This window comes from Chanodichthys erythropterus, chromosome 13 (genome assembly GCF_024489055.1).
Source record: "Chanodichthys erythropterus isolate Z2021 chromosome 13, ASM2448905v1, whole genome shotgun sequence".
Classification (NCBI taxonomy): domain Eukaryota; kingdom Metazoa; phylum Chordata; class Actinopteri; order Cypriniformes; family Xenocyprididae; genus Chanodichthys; species Chanodichthys erythropterus.
The window spans coordinates 27,180,342-27,199,794 of NC_090233.1; the positions used below are offsets into that span (position 1 = coordinate 27,180,342).

At 36.0% G+C, this 19,453-nt stretch overlaps 2 protein-coding genes across 2 annotated transcripts in view; both read left to right on the forward strand.

Moving 5' to 3' along the window:
* Positions 1–7,338, forward strand: part of si:dkeyp-72a4.1 (uncharacterized protein LOC100148058 homolog) — a 47,196-nt gene extending 39,858 nt beyond the window's left edge. Inside the window, 3 exon segments of the mRNA XM_067408203.1 lie at positions 2,134–2,298; positions 3,526–3,565; positions 7,229–7,338. Of these exon segments, the coding sequence (XP_067264304.1) occupies positions 2,134–2,298; positions 3,526–3,565; positions 7,229–7,338 (315 nt within the window).
* The window catches only part of dab2ipb (DAB2 interacting protein b), a 115,728-nt gene continuing 101,058 nt past the window's right edge, over positions 4,784–19,453 (forward strand). Inside the window, exon 1 of the mRNA XM_067405549.1 lies at positions 4,784–4,909. The gene's annotated coding sequence lies outside the window, so the exon portion shown is untranslated. The remainder of the gene's footprint in view (positions 4,910–19,453) is intronic.

Here is a 19,453-nt window from a genome sequence, read left to right on the forward strand (position 1 = left end):
CATGTACATGTTGCATGAAAATAAAGTAAAATACCATACATAGGACAAAAACATAAGAAAATGGTAAATAGACTGTGAATGGGATGTAAAGTGTTGCCTTAATTGATTTTAAAAAGAAAACTGTTGTCACATTTTATAATTTTACAAATATATAAAAGGTATGACTTACATTTGAATTCAACTAAATATAGATTGTACAAGTTAAAGTGAGTCAATGTTTCATATTTGAAAGAACTTGAACGAGTGGTGGAAGCAGTAATGTATCGTTGAAGTGAATTTGAACAGACAAGAAGTTTGTCGCAGAGAAATTGTTTTAGTTACAAAACAATGGAGGATTGTATCAATCTCTGGCTTTTAAATGTCTCAGGGGTTTCTGTAGAGCTTGTAGTTCTAGTCTGTTTTCTGAAGACGCTCTCTGATCTGAGCACTTACTGTATGTAGAGTTTCAGTTTGTTTGTTGGTGATGGGAGCCCTGCTGCGTGAGTGTGTGTTTTTGTGTGTGGAGAAGTTCATAGTAGATGGGGCTGTCAGATGCTTCCTGCCTTGTACAAAGTAACATTGAGGAAAAAATTGCTATTTCTTTCACATACATTTCTGTTAAAGTGGTAAATAAAACTAAATCCAAAACTGTATGGCCTAAACCCATTGAAATGACAAGCTATAGCTTTTACAGTATTACCATCTGTGTCTCTGGATGAATTTGTCTGTGTTGTACTGTAATGGCTGTTTCATATATTCTGACATGAAGAATTCACCCAAATATGTTGTCAAGGACATTAATCAAAAGTGACAGTAAAGGCATTTATAATTTTATAAAATATTTCTGTTTCAAATAAATGCTGTTCTTTCGAACATTCTCTTAATCAAAAAATCCTGAAAAAATGCATGTTTTCCCATTTAAAAATTTTGACAGTATTGAAACAGAAAACAGTTAATTGAAATTGTAATAATATTTCACAATATTAACAATATTCATTTTATCAAATAAATGCATCTTTGGTGAGTTACTTTCTAATGAGATTTCTATCAAAAACATTAAAAATAATACAAATAAAAAGACTCTCACAGGCTTTCCTATCCGGATGGGATTAGAGTTCTCAGGAATCCAGAGTTAGCAAAAAAACTGTATATAATGTGCTGTATAATTTCTTTGAGGTTTTGTGCAAAAACGCAGTGCTCAAATGATTATAATGGCAACATGTGTTTATGAAACACAAATTTACCTATCATCCTCCAAGAAAACTAGTTTTGTCAAAATAGGGCTTTACATGTTGAGCTCTGTAGCTTTGGGTGCATGTGTTTTGAAATAGCATCGCTGCAAGGGACTCTACAAATTCCAATCCATTGTACATGTTGAGAACAAAAGGCCTGCGAAGACACTTTTGTTTAGCAGTCTAAGCACTGTTGAAAGGAGTAAGCGTCGATTTGGATGCTGGTGAAAGGAACATGTATGACTGCTAAGCGCTTCCCAGATGAAGAGCTAATCACTTGGTAACAGCAAGCGCACAGACTCTAATCCATCATTCGGTTCGTCTGGCCTGTTTTCCTTTTTTGTTTGGTATATGAAAATGCAGAGCTGAGGTAGATGGAGATCTGTGAGAGCTGAGTTAGTGAAGTTCAATATTAAAGTCTGTTTCTGACTCAGTAAAATAATAAAGGAAGTAATTGTAATATAAAGTTAAATAAGAAGGACATATTGTGAGATAGAAAGTTGCAATTGTCTGAAATAACTGTCCCTATTTTATGTTATGTTATAAACTGTCTAGTTCATTGTATATATAATGTGAGCTCAAAAAAACTCATAATTTTGTTTGTCAAATTAAAATTATTAAAATTATTTTCTAAATCAGTATTTTTGCCAGTTTTTTTTTTTTTTTTTTTTACAGTCTAGTGTAATGTGGCACCAGCACTGCTCTCCATATGCTAATAAGTCCTTTCATAGATCCAGTGTGGAATTCCATTTTGTGCAACATGTCAAGCATGTATCATGAGCCTTGGTGGAGAATGCGGGACCCATTCTGAGCCATTCTAAGGAGGTTTAATCCAGAACTCCTCCGCTTGGAGGGCTTTTCTGTCTCCCAGGTGGTAAAATGTAGCAGCCTTTTCAGACTCTGGAATGTTGCACTTGTTCAGTTCCAGGCGAGAATGCAGGTGCTCTGCCATTTTTCAGCTTTCAGAACAGGCGCTCATGAGGACCACTGGCCTTTCTCACACGGACTCATCCCGGACTTCCCATGGGTCATGCACAGTGAAGGCTTTGTCTCCATGGTGACAGCTTTTGACATTCTTCCTCTGCAGGTCTGTGAAAGTTTTCTCCGAAACCTGCATTTCAGCTCTTGTGCATGAGAAGACTTTAGCTGAAGGAATGATACAGAGTTCTTGCTTTTGTGTGTCATCTATGTGATGTGTGAAAGTTGTCAGATTTCTTTAGTTTCAGTGTGAATGGCCTCTGAACTGAAATGGAGATCAGGACTTTAAAGGTGAAGTCCATTTTTTCCTCATTAAAAAATATGCATAATTAACAATAATAATAATATTAATGTCAATAAATAAAACATAAAAACATGTTTCTGTAAAACTTGCCTGTGTTATTAAGTGTCTTGCAGTCTTGGTCAAGTCACATTTTTATTACTTAAGCAAGAGAGTGATTTTCAGCAGATTGCAATAAACAATGAAATCTTGACCATTTTTTATTGTGTTTCTGGACTGTAACAGCTTAATTTGTGCTTAGCCTAAATGTGGCACTTTGATCCACTGTAAAACTAGCTTTTACTCAAAGTAAATGAAGTGCAGTTACTATGCTTAAAATCTGTTTTAGAAGATCTACCACCTTATCAGGATAGTGTTAACTCTGTCTGCTGCAGTTGGCAAACATTTGATATTCATTAGTTTTGGTTCCATTACCTCAATGCCATTAGAGGTTTATATACATTTGTCACTCATGTCTTTTGTTCCTTTCTCTAGTAAGTCTAGCCCTGTCATGTACTGCTCCGAGATATGATGGCTGAGGATCCAAATGCAGTAGTTTATTGAAGGGTAATCCAAAGACATAATCCAAAACAGGCAAAAGATCATAAACGCAGGGTAAACAGTCCAAATGATAACAGGGCACAGGAACACAGGCAAACTGAGAAATCCATGAGAGACAGGCAAACAGGGTTAAAACCAAAGAACAGGAAACCAAATGAGCGCTCAGAAATGCAGTGCTGACACATACAAGACTTCGCAATGATTGACAGAATGAATCAGGCTTATATAGGCAGAGACTAACAAGCCAATGAGCAACAGTTAATTCTAATCAGGCATAATGATTCCGGGCAATGGATTATGGGAAATATAGTCATTGATTGAGTGGCAGTAGTCTGGGGTAGAGTGCCCTCCTGGTGGCTATCAAGGGCACTCCAGCTGGTGATCGTGACAAGCTCTTTATTGTCATTGTAGATCAGTGGTCCCCAACCACATTCCTGGAGCCTCCCCAACACTGCATATTTTGTATCTCTCCTTTGTCTGATACACCCATTTCAGGTCTTGGAGTCTCTACTAATGAGCTGGTCATCGAAATCAGGTGTGTTTGATTAAGGAGACATGGAAAACATGCAGTGTTGGGGGGCATCCAGGAATGTGGTTGGGAACCTCTGTTGTAGATGCATAAAGAAATAGTCTGAAATAAATTGAAAATATAGATAAATTTAAATTTGAATGAAAAAGTTGCAAATTAAATAGATGCATGTATAATTTCATAAAATATACAGAAGTAATATAGAAAAGTGATTAAAAGTGTTTGTGGAATGGCTTATATACATAAATATTAATACATTTACGTAAAAGCTAATGCATAGTCATTCAATCAAAAATTGCCTGCATGCTTTCTCTTTTCTCTGGTTTCTTTTTCTTTCAAAATAATATTTTGGATACATAGCACAGCCATTTTTGTACCTTTTGTTGGTGCTGGATGGATGGGAACAGAGTGGACTTATCTTATTTCATAGATTTTACACCCATTGTTAGTCTAAAAATAAAATTTTGGAAAAGAAAAAAAAAAAAGTTATGAGGAAAGACATCCCTGCTTGGACTTACTTTTGTCTACAGTTCTCCACAGATTGGTTTCTTCTAAGTTGTGTGAGCATGTAATGATATTTTAATGAGAGGTTGGCTTCTGTTCTGTTCTTTGTGTAGTGTGCTGCTTCTCAGCTGTAGTAGAACCCAATCCTAATGTCTTTGCTTTCTTGACCACAGCCTGACGTCTGATTGGTCTAGTATCCGTCTGGAATTTTGCTTTCCCTGCTCTTGACCCCACCCTCCCTCTGCCCTGAGGGCGTCAATGAACAACGGCATTCCCTTACACAGCCGCATGTGCGCGTGTGTGTGTGCGTCATTTATAAAGTGAGAAGAGCAATGTAAAACGTGAATATAAGTTCCTTTTCTTTCAAACAGACATATATTTACACAGTCATACCTAATGACAAAGTGCACTGGGAAAGTTTTTTTCCTGGAAATGCTGCCTTGTGTTTTTTGTTTGTATATTAGTTCTGTTATTGTTCTCTATGAAGAAAAGACAATCCTTTTCCTCTTGCTCTCTCTCTCACACATAACATACCTAAACACATTCTCTCTCTCTCTCTCTCTCTCTTTGCTCGCATGGCTTAGATCTTGTGTAAAGGGGAGGGTCTGAACTCTGTTTGCAGTGAATGCCCCTGTCGGAGTCTAGCGCTAGCACACTCACACTCTCTCACACACACACACAAAGCTGCTATTCCCGCTAGAAAGAGAGTGTGTGAATGAAGAAAAAGGAAAAAGAGAGTTTGAATGTAGCTGGATTGTAACTGGACAGTGGAATGTGTGACCAATGGCTCATGTGCTGATGAAGTGATGGTGTGAGGTGTTTTTGGACTGTTGGAGTGTTCGAAAGGTAAGGGATTGATTTTTCTCTCTCCTGCTGCTGTTTGTGGATCACTGACAGTGTGTATCTATGTATATGTGGACAGGTGAAAACTTACCAGAACTTACTAGAAACAAGAGTAAGTGCTTTAACATTTTGCACTTGTGGAACGGAGCCATGCTGTATTCAGTGTTTCATCTGCACGCTCTTCTTGCATTGTTGTAAAAGTTACCTTTCTCATTCTGGTTGAAAATCTGATAGCAGCAGAACTCTGCTTCTCAAAGTTTTGTTCTGATCCAGGGTTGGCCCAAAACTATATGGTGTTGCTAAACTTGTCTCTGGTTGGTGTAGAAAGTCCATGTCCAATAGCAGAGAGCAGTTCAGAATTGGATAGCCTGCATCAAATTTAAAATCATGTATTCACTAAATATAATTTATAAGATTTATGAATTTATTTATTTAAAAAAAAAAGCCTAATTTCTATGCTGATTTTATTTTATTTTAGGGCCTGATTTTTTTAAAAAAAAAATTTTTGTATCCTGTTATTTATTTTAAATATTCACACTAATAGCAATGCACAATGTCTGAATCTGCATACTAAATGCACTGCCTGGCCAAAAAAGTCGCTGTTTGGATTTTTATAGGCAAACACTTAAGAATCTGTGAATGGATCATTTTTACAGTGATTATTATGTTTCTTGCATATTTTATGTTTGGCAACGGTTCTTTTAACCCAAACAGATGGAGCGTATAGCTTTTCATTTCTTTAACAGCCATGTCGGAAGACACATCGTGGTCATATTCCAGGATGACAAAGGTTAAAATTGTGAAAGAATGGTATGAAGAGAGCATGAAGAACCATTTTTTACACTTGAATTGGCACCTCTGAGTCCTGACCTTAACCTCACTGTAAGTCTTTGGGATGTGCTGAAGGAGACTTTATAGAGTGCTCACCTCTTGCATTGTCAATACAAGACCTTGACCAAAAATTGATGCACCTTTTTTTGGAAATAACGTCACAACATTTATTTCTAGAGGTACATCAATTTTTGGTCAAGATCCTGTATTGACAATGCAAGAGGTGAGCACTCTGTAAAGTCTTTTCCAGCACATCCCAAAGACTTTCAATGAAACTAAGTTCAGGAGTTTGAGGTGCCAATTCATGTGTGAAAATGATTCTTCATGCTCTCTCCCAAACATTCTTTCACAATTTGAGCCTGTTGAATCTTGACATTGTCATCCTGGAATATGGCCATAATGTGTCTTTAATTTGTTCATTTTCATTTCTCCTATTTTTACATTTAGCTTAACTTCTCTGTCATCTAACGCTCAAAAATGGATATTCCAAAAATGAATATCCAGTTTTAATGCTGTACTTTATAATGTTTATAATTGATTTTTAGTTTTTATTGTTTTATTTTTAACTCTAACCCTATTTTTTGGATGAAATGGTACAAAATTTTAATATTGACTATTTAGCAATATTACCATAGCCTCCTTATATACAGTACCAGTATGTGCATGTGCAAGTCTGTGTCAAATTAGAGTGACATGAAAGCACACCAATGCTTTCTACATATGTTTATGACTGACTTCGATATACCTAAAATGCAAACCAGTCTGTCCACCATTGCAGGGAATTCCATGCAGGACTGTATTCATGGATCATTGTTGCTTTATTAATAGCCTGAGACAGGGCAGGGAGTGAGGCTGCAGCTGAAGGGAAGGAAGTGGGCCTTGAGTGCACAGGGATTACCAGGGTTCACTGCACTAGGGGCCCCACACTGGCCATTGCCTGGAACCGGGCTTTTTGGGAATGTTAGAATGCTTGGTAAAAGCCGTGCTGAAATTAATCACACTGCAGTACTCCTTTCCTTGCATGATTTCATGTTTTCAACTAGGTTCCATGCCTGTCCAGATATGACTTGCTCTTGTCTAACAACTAATCCTTAATTTTAGCCTGTTGTACCAGAATAAAACAAAAGAGACAGACAGGAAGCCAGTGAGTAAGAACAACAGTCTCCGCGGCATAATGTGATACCGCCATAGCTGTGACAATATATACGGTCAATCACGGTCTGAATAGGGGAAGGTATGAATGAAAATTAATAACCAGATCCTCAAAAAGAGAGACTAGATAAGACATTCTCATTTCACTTGCAAAACGTCTGTCTTAAACGCTTTGTGACTTTTCTCTCGTGTGAGTTATGACAGGACAGACTCTCTGTGTTTATTCAGTAGGGGACTTTACCTGTGGAATGTTAACGGCCTTCATTTCTCTCCCGTCACATTATTTCTCCTCCTGCTGGCAAAACTCTCTCATCCCCTTCTCTGCATGTCTGCTTTCAGCACTGCTTCTGTCAGTCAGAGCTCAACCTCTCACTATGACCCGCACCGGTCCTGAAATTTTTACTGTGGCTCTGAAGCTTTTGATTGGTCAGGCGTCCCGCTCCACTTAGAGCCCTTACACATGGTACCAATATACATTTCCGATGGCTGAATTACATTTTTATGCATTTGGCAGAGACTTTTATTCAAAGTGACTTACACCACTGTTCAAAAGTTTGGGGTCAGTACTTTTATTCAGCAAGGATGCATTAAATAATCAAAAGTGACAGTGAAGAATTAATTACATACTATAAAAGTTTTCTATTTCAAATAAATGAACTTTCTATTTATCAAAAAATTCCCCCAAAAAAGTATCACAGTTTCCAAATATTAAGCCGCACAACCATTTTGAACATTGATAATAATAAGAAATGTTTCTTGAGCAGCAAATCAGCATTCTAGAATGATTTTTAAAGGATCGTGTGACACTGAACATAACACTGGAATAATAGCTGCTGGAGAAAAAAAAAAAAACATTTTTAAATATATTAAAATAAAAAAACTGTTATTTTAAATCATAATATATTTCACAATGTTACTGCTTTCACTGTATTTTTGATCAAATATATGCACCTTAGTGAGCATAAGAAACTTCTTTCAAAAACATTTTTGAACGGTAGTGTACAGTGCATTCAAAATACTTTTTCTAGGATTGTGATAGTCAAACCCTTGACCTTGTTGCTGTTAGCAGCATGCTGTACTGTTTGAGCTACTAAAACTGATCAGTAAATTACAATCCGAGATGCATTTAGATTCTATTGTGAAACATTTGCTTTGTAGTATCAGTGTGACATTGATATTACAAAAACTTTAGTCTTTATTATAAGAGCTTTAGTTTAACCATGCTCTGTTTGGAAGGTTATTATTATTATTATTATTATTATTATTATTATTTCGTATTCTGCTCTGCTAACACGAAAAGGGACACTGTCTTGTGCTGTGGTAACTTGATTTAATGAACAGTATCTCATTAATTATTTAACTGCATGACACTTTAATTCTCTCATTTCTCTCCTCAAATCCTCTCTCATGTCTTTCTCCCTTTTTTTTTTTTTTTTTTTTTTTTTTTTTTTTTTTTCTCAAGGATGCCTAAACCTTTTCTCCCCTTCACTTCTAGTCCCTATTAGCATCCTTGACTGTGGGAATATTTGTGACATGCAGTAGATGTGTTTTTCTGCGAAATAATAAAACCATTTTGAAAAGGGCATGTACTTAACTAATGAAACCTAATGCAAGGTGTAAATGTAATCCGGCTTAAAATATCAAAATACTATCCAGATTTAAAAAGCTAATGTTAGTGTTAATCCTAGGTGCAAGTGGGCCTTGTTTTCATGTGTTGTAATTTTAGTAATTTACATGCAGTAATATGTTTATTTTTTTTGTACTGTGTTCAGACTTGCCTTGTTAATGTTGAACGATAAAGAGAGCAGACTGATGGCAGTTATATTTATCATTCTTCACAATCACTTTTTCAGTCTACTTGTTGTAGACATGACTGGAAAAGGCAAGCTGTGTGTGTAAAACAGGATGCTCATTGTTCTCTACTAGTTACAAACAATCAGTTGGCCATCTGATCCTTTCATGATTGGTCAAACGGAATCTGTTAATGAAGTGCCGCTTACACAGGGCTATTATGAAAGAGTTAGTCACACAGGAGCTAATGATGACAGGTGTCATTTTAACAAATTACATCATCAAGATATGATATATATATATATATATATATATATATACACATTTGTATCCTTCTTTTTCTTTCTTTTTGAACCAAAAACCAAGGGACTTTCTACAAAGTTTCCCTAGCAGCTCAAATACAAACTCAAATGTTTGTCATTGTCATAGTAACAGCTTGTGAGGGAAGCAGAGGAAGCTCTGGTCACTGCTGAGATGTGTCATGCTGTGAGTGACGTGTGCTTGACACTGTGACCTAGGCATCCACACAAACACAATGCCATGTGTGTTTGTTCTTGACCAAAACAGGAAAAGATATTCATGTCTTGTTCATTCTCTTCCACAAACACATACAGCCTTCGACACACGTTTCTGACTCAGTAATGACCATCAGAGTGTGGATTTAGTCTGTTGTTGTTTCTTAAGGAGTGTTTCTACTTCATAAAATCAAGTTCAATAGCTTATGGTTATTTAGGAGAACACACACCCTCTCCTTCCCAAACACACACTAATGTTGCAAACATATGCACTTCTAAAAGCACCAGGGACAAGCTCTGACACACATATTCTGACATTCTTTACATTTTATCACATACACACACACACAAATGTTAGGTCACAACAGGAAAACTAAAGAATGTGCATCATTTCCACTTGTGCCCTCAGACTTCCTTCATCGTAGACACACACCCAAACAGCCGTACAGTCAAACACATATTAGTATGTGGCATGTTATGAGCTGTGACAATAGTATGTTACTATCGTGAAAGAAAGGGTATATTCCATTCAGCCAGTATATATCTTATGAAGTTGACTTCACAGGGTGTTTGACCATCTTTAGTGAGATTCCAAATCGTAGGGAGCATGTATACTCAGTCCAAAAGACACTATAAATGGCATAGGGAACAAGTGTACATTGATATGCAGTAGTACTTTACAGGAAATGGAGATAAACATTTACTCATTTACTTTAACTAAATGAAGTTTGGCTAAAATATACTCTTAAAAAATGGATTTATTTTACCTGAAATATGGTTGAAAAGCAGTATGGAGTTGTGTGTATGTGACCCCTTTAATGAAATTATTAGGATCATTGGCTGCGTGACAGTTATGAAGACATGTACATTGTAAATCAAATGAGTTTTTTTTGTTAAAGTCATTTATCACTTAATATAAGGGTTTATATTTATATTTAAGAATATAATAACATATTTTTTATGTACAGTACATTTGTATTTTTATACAAGTTCACTCATATATATGGAAGTGCCTTTTTATTTATTCATATTTATTTATTTATGCAAGTTATTTTATCAGTATAATGTTAATCTATTAAAACCAGTAATCTGTGTGACTCAAGTGTTTGGTGGCAGTGCAGGTTTATCCAAGTGAACAGATTTTGTGATGTGAACTGAACTTACCCTTTTGAGTGTATAGGTAGAGGTGAACACTGTGTAGGGTCACTGTGAATCAGAGTACAGCTGAAGACAAATGCGGCAGTATCATTTCAGGCTTCTGCCGAGCTGTTTGAGGTCTTCTTAACTTCCTCCCCCCCAAAAAATACATCAAGGTGAAATATTTATGCAGCAGAACTTTTGCTTTTTACTTTAAATAATTTGCAAGACTTTGAAATTTTCTGTGATCTAAAACTAGAGTGAGACTATATATTAATATTTATCCAAGATTCTGTATATGATAAACAATATGGTTGAGATCAACTCTCGTTCTCTAATTTAGAGCTAAAATATAAAAATCTAGACTATAAAAAAAATATAAACTAAATCCCTATTCGGATAGGACTGGTTTTCCAGGACGAAACCTGTTAGACGTTCTTTTTAATCCCGTTCAAATCTGCCAAGTCTGTGTTTTTCTGACACAACCAAGAGCAAATTTACCTACTGTTTTTTCGGCAAACTCTGCAGTCCTCTAAGAAATCAACAAATAATTAATTAAAAGACATATACGTCATTGATGCAACCAAGCACAGCAGCCGACCTTCTGCAACACCCACATCTAGAAAACACACACTCCCACCTCTGTAATAAACACAGAGATTGTAGACCCATCCAAATCGGTAAATGAAATCACAGACGTTGAGTGATAAGAATTTTAACTCAAATTTCATTTAGAAAACTATTCCTGTCCAAATAGGGCTTAAAGGGTTAGTTCACCCCAAAATGAAAATAATGCATTTATTACTCACACTCAGGTCGTTCTACACCTGTAAGACCTACTAAAAACATATTTGAAACAGTTCATGTGAGTTCAGTGGTTCTATCTTAATATTAGAAAACGACAAGAATACTTTTTGTGCGCCCAAAAACAAAAATTAATGACTTTTCAAAAATATCTATATTCGGCGATTTCAAAACACTGCTTCAGAGCTTTACGAATCAAATCAATGAATCGGAGCACTAAAGTCACGTGATTTCAGCAGTTTAGCCGTTTGATAGGAGATCCTAATCACTAATTTGAAACAAATTTTTTTTTTTTTTTTTTTGTGCCCAAAAAGTATTCCTGTCGTTTCCTAATATTAAGATAGAACCACTGAACTCACATGAACGGTTTCAAATATGTTTTCAGTACCTTTATGGACCTTGAGAGTTTGAATGGCTTTGCTCTCAATAGAGGCCTCACTGAGCCATCGGATTTCATCAATAACATCTTAATTTGTGTTCCGAAGATGAACAAAGGTCTTACGGGCAAGGGCGTAGATTTGGTTTCAACATTGGGGGGGTTGAGCGTTGGTATGCTGCCTGTTATTATTTTTTTTATTTAAAAAAAAAATGTTTTATGTGTAGCGTTGTTGGATAATTTATTTCTTCTCTATCTATCTATCTATCTATCTATCTATCTATCTATCTATCTATCTATCTATCTATCTATCTATCTATCTATCTATCTATCTATCTATCTATCTATCTATCTATCTATCTATCTATCTATCTATCTATATCTATCTATCTATCTATCTATCTATCTATCATAACTTTATGGAATTTATGTATAACCATTGATCAAATTCTAACACAACGGAGTGATTCTAAAAAGAAATAAATTATGTTATATATTGAAACCGCCAGTAGGTGGCAGCGATTTGACATTTTAATGAGTGAGCTACTTAAATTGTTCATTCAGCCAATTCGTTTAAAAGTCACCGATGTGAATACTTTTGTCATTGGTAATTACAGACGCTATTGAAAACTGAAGTAACAAAATAGATGGCTGTTTTAGTAACTGGTTACAGTTACACTGGTAGTTATGGCTAAATTGCAATGGATTAGCTAGCTAAAATATATGTGGAGTGTACCTAGCTATTACAATGTTTTCATACCTCCTTCTCAGTTTATGCTTTATTCTTTTTAACGTCCCTCTTTGAACAGAAGTTTAATATTGTCGGCTGGGCAACGGTTCTCTTCATTTTTTGGTGCTACCCGTGCTCTCCATTCAAACATTAGAGCTCCACTCGCGTTGTGTTGGTGAAAGTGTGACGTTGGGCGTTACCAATCGGTTCAATGGAAGGCGGGTATTTTTTTGACTAATTTATTATGACAAACATATTTGATTAGAAACAAAATTATTGTTACAAAACAAATGAATTATACATATTTTAGTATAGATCTACTGTGATTTTCATGTTGAAATATTGGGGGGGTTGTAATTGATGGATTTGAATATTGGGGGGGTTACCCCCCCTGCAAACTATGCCCCTGCCTACGGGTGTAGAACAAAATGAAGATGAGTAATAAATTACATTATTTTCATTTTTGGGTGAACTAACCCTTTAAGTTACCCAAAGCTGGGATACTGTACATACAATAAACAAAAACTTAGGCCACTGTTTGGCAATTGAGAAGGAAGGAAGGGAAGGAAGGAAGGGAAGGAAGGGAAGGAAGGGAAGGAAGGAAGGAAGGAAGGAAGGAAGGAAGGAAGGAAGGAAAGAAAGAAAGAAAGAAAGAAAGAAAGAAAGAAAGAAAGAAAGAAAGAAAGAAAGAAAGAAAGAAAGAAAGAAAGAAAGAAAGAATAAATCAATTTCAGTTAGCTCTAACAAGTGACAGCACTCACTTTCCACAAATAGCCTCACCAATATATTGTGGATTATATGATATTGCAGATTCTGTATTAGTTGCCTGTTATATACTTCATTGCCATAGTAATTTTTAATAAGAGAGTCTGAGGCCACCTTCAATGCATGTCATTTAGATTTGTTTACAGAGTGCTGAAAAGCAAAGATCATATGTTTATTTTTCAGAACCAGTACCAGTATCTCTCTTTCTCAACATTTCTCAATCATTCAGTGCTTGTTTGTGAATACTTTAAACAATGACATCAGTGATTTTGTTGCCATCATCAATGTGACCAGATCTTTCTTTAGTCTGAACTTCATCAGTGACTCAAGCATGTGACAGTGCTGGTCACGATAGTGACTCAGTGCTTCTATTCATTCAGTCTGTTATTGTGCACGGTTTCCAGTCCCATCATTTCAGTTTCAACACAACTGTTTTAAGAGTAGTGCATCTAAAGTTCATTTTAATTTTACTGGCATTTGAAACCTGCAAACAGACAGTATCTCTGATGGGAAAAGTCCTTAACATGTCTCTATAAATCTAATATTCCCTGATGTTAAAAATGATGAGGCTATGCTGTATTGTTGCCTGTTTTTAAGCACCAAAGTTATAAATAATCTTTAAACCGTAACTAGCAGGTACCATTTGGAAATAGCATTAAATCACAAGACTGAACTGGCCAACATTTTTATAGACCTACAATAAAATTTATTTTATTTTGTGCTTCTTACCAAGGATATAAAACAGTACACCTCTGCATCTTACTTTTCTTTCCAGTTTTATAAGGACCATAATTTGATTTACTCGAGGATCTGTGTGTGTGATGCAATGTTTGTCTTTTCTCCTCTCACATGTTTGTTTGAGTGTGCATGTGAGTGTAAGAGTGTCTGTGAACACGTTTAGGATTGTTGCTGTATTGCAGAGCATTGCATAACAATCTGTCAGAGATATTGATAGATGATGACTCAGATTATCAAAGCTCTCCATCTTATTTGCATGAAGAAATAAGGCAGATGAATAAACTTAAAGGTGCCCTAGAACTTTTTTTTAAAAAAAGATGTAATATAAGTCTAAGGTGTCCCCTGAATGTGTCTGTGAAGTTTCAGCTCAAAATACCCCATAGATTTTTTTTAATTCATTTTTTTTAACTGCCTATTTTGGGGCATCATTAGAAATGAGCCGATTCAGGGCTACTGGCCCTTTAATTCTCGTGCTCCAGAGCCCCAGTGCATAAACAAAGTTTACACAGCTAATATAACCCTCAAATGGATCTTTACAAAGTGTTCGTCATGCATGCGTCGGATTATGTGAGTATTGTATACTGTTATATTGTTTACATTGATTCTGAATGAATTTGAGGCTGTGATCCATGGCTAACGGCTAATGCTACACTGTTGGAGAGATTTATAAAGAATGAAGTTGTGTTTATGAATTATACAGACTGCAAGTGTTTAATAATGAAAATAGCGACGGTTCTTGTCTCCGTGAATACAGTAATAAACGATGGTAACTTTAACCACATTTAACAGTACATTAGCAACATGCTAACGAAACATTTAGAAAGACAATTTACAAATATCACTAAAAATATCATGTTATCATGAATCATGTCAGTTATTATTGCTCCATCTGCCATTTTTTGCTATTGTCTTTGCTTGCTTAGTCTGTTGATTCAGCTGTGCACAGATCCAGATGTTAATACTGGCTGCCCTTGTCTAATGCCTTTCAAAATGTTGGGAACATGAGCTGGCATATGCAAATATTGGGGGGCGTACACCCCGACTGTTACGTAACAGTCAGTGTTATGTTGAGATTAGCCTGTTCTTCGGAGGTCTTTTAAACAAATGAGATTTATATAAGAAGGAGGAAACAATGGAGTTTGAAACTCACTGTATGTCATTTCCATGTACTGAACTCTTGTTATTTGACTATGCCAAGATAAATTAAATTTTTCATTCGAGGGCACCTTTAAGATAAAATAATGACTGGTTTTGCTCTGGGAAGAGATAAGTAATTTAAAATTTCAAAGATACCGACAAGGGTAAAGGCCTTTGAATTGTGCACGACATGTTCATGTGCACAAGGTATACTGCAGCTCAGCGTTTTTAAATAAATAAGCGGAAATGTGTTTGCTACTTCCTCTTTTCTGCTTTCTCTCTTATAGTTATTGAATAGATGTAAATTACAATCTGTGTGATCAACTGTATTATTGCAACTGTTTTTATTTTGTTCCTTTCATAACAACTCTTGAAATATTGCACATATTTGTGACCATCGCAAATTTATCATTCTACAAATTTAGATTTTTTTTAAGTGCAGTTTTATAAATGCTATATATAAAAATAATGGGCTGTCAAACATAACTAAGAGCATACTTGTTATTGGTATTATGTGAAGCTGTTTCTATAAGAGTGAAATACTTAAGAGTTGGCTGCCTAAAACGCCTCCTCAAAACATTGCAAAATCTTTGGGAAGACTGTGCGGGGAAAACTGTGTCAGCTGCCTCCATAAATATGTCAGTGGATTAGGGGTTTATTGTCATTTTTTTCTTTTATAGGAACACACACACACACACACACACACACACACACACACACACACACACACACACACACACACACACACATGATGGCTTCCTGCAGGTTAATCTATCTGTTTGTATGTTCTGATACACACATAAATTCACTTTTATCTTTTATCTTTTCGTTGGTAATGGGGATTGATAAACAGATTTGTTTGCTACTTCACAGCGAGGCAACAACAGCAAAGAAACAAACAGGATTATCAAGCAAGGAAGCACATAAATCTGTTGCAGAACCCATGTATGCTTTTTGAGTATGTTTGATGAGCAGTTTATGAGCGCATCACATCACATAATTGAACAACTATCCAAAATATAAAGAGAGCTCTGATACCATTTTAAAATGCATCTCTCCATTTGATGAATTTTTGACTAATAATAGAATAGTCGTTGATTATGCACGTTGATTAATGCAACTTAAAGGTTTTTTTATTATCATAAAATTATTACTATTAGTATTGTTAGATTGAAGGCCATATGCACTCACTATGAACAAGATATTTGAAGCATATCTAAGAAACCGCACTGGTTTAATACATTTTCTCTCCCATTCCAAGGTTTTGTTTTTATTGAGTCAGGATTGTGCTGATCATAGGTGAAGTTTGGACTTTCTTTGTGACAGATATACAGCATCATATGATGCGGGAGGAACCGGGATGAGTGAGAACTGATTAATGGCACAGGTCTTAAAATAAAAGCCTGAGAAAGGAAGGGTGGATTTGAACATTACATAAAGGTCAAGAGCGGAGATGAAGATGATTTTTATCCTGATAAATTATTCACTATATCTGATTATAACAGACAAGAGTGAGAAAGGGACACCTGTTTATTAGATCATTATAGATACAGATCAGACATACACACTTTCTTTCAATATTAAGACAGCACTTGAACTGCTGTAAGTTTTCACATTTGGTTAGTTGGTTTGAGTTCAGTTCTGCCTCCTTTGATTTCTGCTCGATTTCAGTGTGAGTATCACTGTAGTGCTAGTGGCAGCTGTTCACCACTGTAGCTAGGAAACGACGAGGGCGAGAAGACACTAGCTGGTACATGGTTTCAGTTTTCTCGACCGCAGAGTTTTTCTCCATGTGAACACAAACCAGTCTGTAATACATGGAGAAAGCTATCCGTAAGCTATCCATTCTCATTCTTCTTAATTGCAGTGACTCCCCTTGAATCCATACTAACCAGCCAAACTCTGAGAACCTTGGAACACTCAGTCAGAGGCACACATTTTTCATGGTTCCCTCTAGTGGTGAAGGAAAACTTGCAGATTGGTGCTTGTATCCCGAGTAAATTTGTACTAGAAAAGCATTTAACCTTTTTAATGCATTTTTTTTTTCTTTCTTTTTTTTTGAGAAATTTACTGCGTCTGTCAGTTTTCTCTAATGATTTTTTACACAACACTACATACGATTTTTTAGGTACAAATGTTCTAAATACAGTAAAAACAGTAATATTGTAAAATATTATTACTATTTAAAATGGCTTATTTCAAATTTCATATATATTTTAAAATGTAATTTATTCCTGTGATGGCGAGGCTGAATTTTCAGCATCATCACGCGAGTCTTCAGTGTCACATGATCCTTCAGAAATCATTCTAATATGCTGTTTTGGTGCTGAAGAAACATTTATTTTTATTATTAATGTTAAAAATGGTTTTACATAGTTTTTAGGATTGTTTGCTGAAGTACTGAAAAAAAAAAAAAATCAATAAATAAATACTGTCCCCAAACATTTGAATGGTAGTGTAATGAAAAAACTGCCGCTCCTGATCCTGATGCTTGGGCTTCACAAGAGCTGAATTGAAGTATTTTAGTGAGATTCTCTGTTTGACTGTATAATGGCACACATAACCTGCTCAGATGGCTGCATTAAATACGCTGTCCAGTGCAATCATCGGTTGAATCAGGTCAGCGTTTAGACTGATCTTGATAATCTTTAGCCTTATTTTTCAGCTCTGCTTATTTCAAATCATTGTGTGTGCATGTTTATATTGCGTAAGATAAATCTTCAGGCCTCATATTTGTTCCTGTAATCTCCTGTTCTGTTTTTGATGACAACATACTATACAGTAAGCATAACAATACCCAGAAACAGTCATTTACAAACTAAATAACAAACGCTTAGGGCAATATAATGATGTGCATGTATGTGTTGGTGTGTGCAGATCTGCTTTGTGTGTGTTTTTGGTTTAATCAAGCACACTTTTTTTCTCCAGAAGATGGCGCTGTGTTCACAGTGGAGAATCTTCCAACGTCTTCTCCATTCATGTAGTAATAATAATAATAATTTTTTAAAACATGACCAGAACAAATGTCTGTATATTCATTACACAAACTCTACCCAAAGCCAAATGGTTGGGTAAAGGGTTTACTATACCTCTGAGGGCCAAATGTTTAAAAACAAACATCCTCAAAAACCAACTTATGAGGACATCCTCACTATTTGAAATGCTGATATATCATGTTTTACTTCAAATCTAATAATGTCAGCAGGTATGTTTGAGAATTAGTGGTGGTAGTTGTGAGTTGCTGTTGAAACAACCAGCATTGCTGCTCATTAGCATTGTATTTTGGATGCTGGTTTACCTATCAGGCTTTTTAACTAACTTAACCAGTAAAGTTGACTTGCCTTCCTCTGTGGAGTGCGGCCACACACCGCAGCACATACAGGAAACCATTAGGAGTTAGTGTATGTAGACGCACACATGAATCTATCCTGTCTCACCTCATTTTCCCGGTTCTCTTTCTTTCACGTTCTTTGAAGAGCACATGAGTTATATGTTATCCATACCTCTCCTCCACCCATTTTCTACCTTTGTTCTTTCCACTGCGGCGGTTAAATAACACGGTGTGTGGGGGCACACAGTTTCAGGCTATTTGCAGTGTGTGTTCGAGAAAGAGAGCTCTTGAAGTTGTCAGTACAGTCTGTGCTGTTTTTCATTATAGAGTGGGGTGAGAAAAGGAATGCTCTTATAACAATCCCCACTCTTTCAACCTCTCACCCTCTCATTGCCCCCTTGTTTGTCTCTTTGAACTTCCCCTTTTCACATTTTGCTTCTTTCATGTGTTCTGCACCAGCTCGTTTCTCTATCTCGCATCTCTTTCGGTCCCTGTTCCTCACTTTTTAGTGTTTTTGTGTGTGCAGTTGTGATTTCTCTACATATTGTTGGTTTCTTCTGGTTGGGAGTCATATCTGGATTTTGTGGAAGAAATTTTAATTTTAAATTTCATTTTAATTCATCATAACTAAACATTCCTTTCCTTACAGGGCTAACATTTATATATGCTTTTGATACTGAATGTCTCTAACACTTCGGCCGAAATTACTGTGTCTGAAAATAACAAAAGGAGAAATAAAAATAGACGTGTGTCCAGTTTTGTTATGTACTGTATGTTCAATCTCACGATTGAGGTATTCAGTTTTGCTTCTACCTAATAATTATAACAATGAATTATACATATTTAGAACCATCTTTTCCCTCCAACTTGAGGATTATGGTTCTACATATGTATAATTCATGTTAATGAATTATGTCACCTTTATCATGTTCCTTTTTTATAAAAACGGTTGTACTCTTTTTCGGGGGATTGTCTCTAAAACTTGTCTGAGATCCTCCCTGCCATGACTAAAGCACATTGAAGGCATTGTCTGGAGTCTTGTCGGGTTACTGCTGTGCAGCAGGAACACTAAGGATCTTATTCCCAAGTGTTTTTGTTCATAAGGGACGAGATATCGTCCGACTCGAAACAGGTGTCAAAGTGGAGACGTCTAGAGTATAAATATGTAGGTGTCGAAGTGCAGACGCCCCGTTTAGCTTAAGTCGGGTGTGTAGGGGAATTTCTATCGCAACTTACTGTA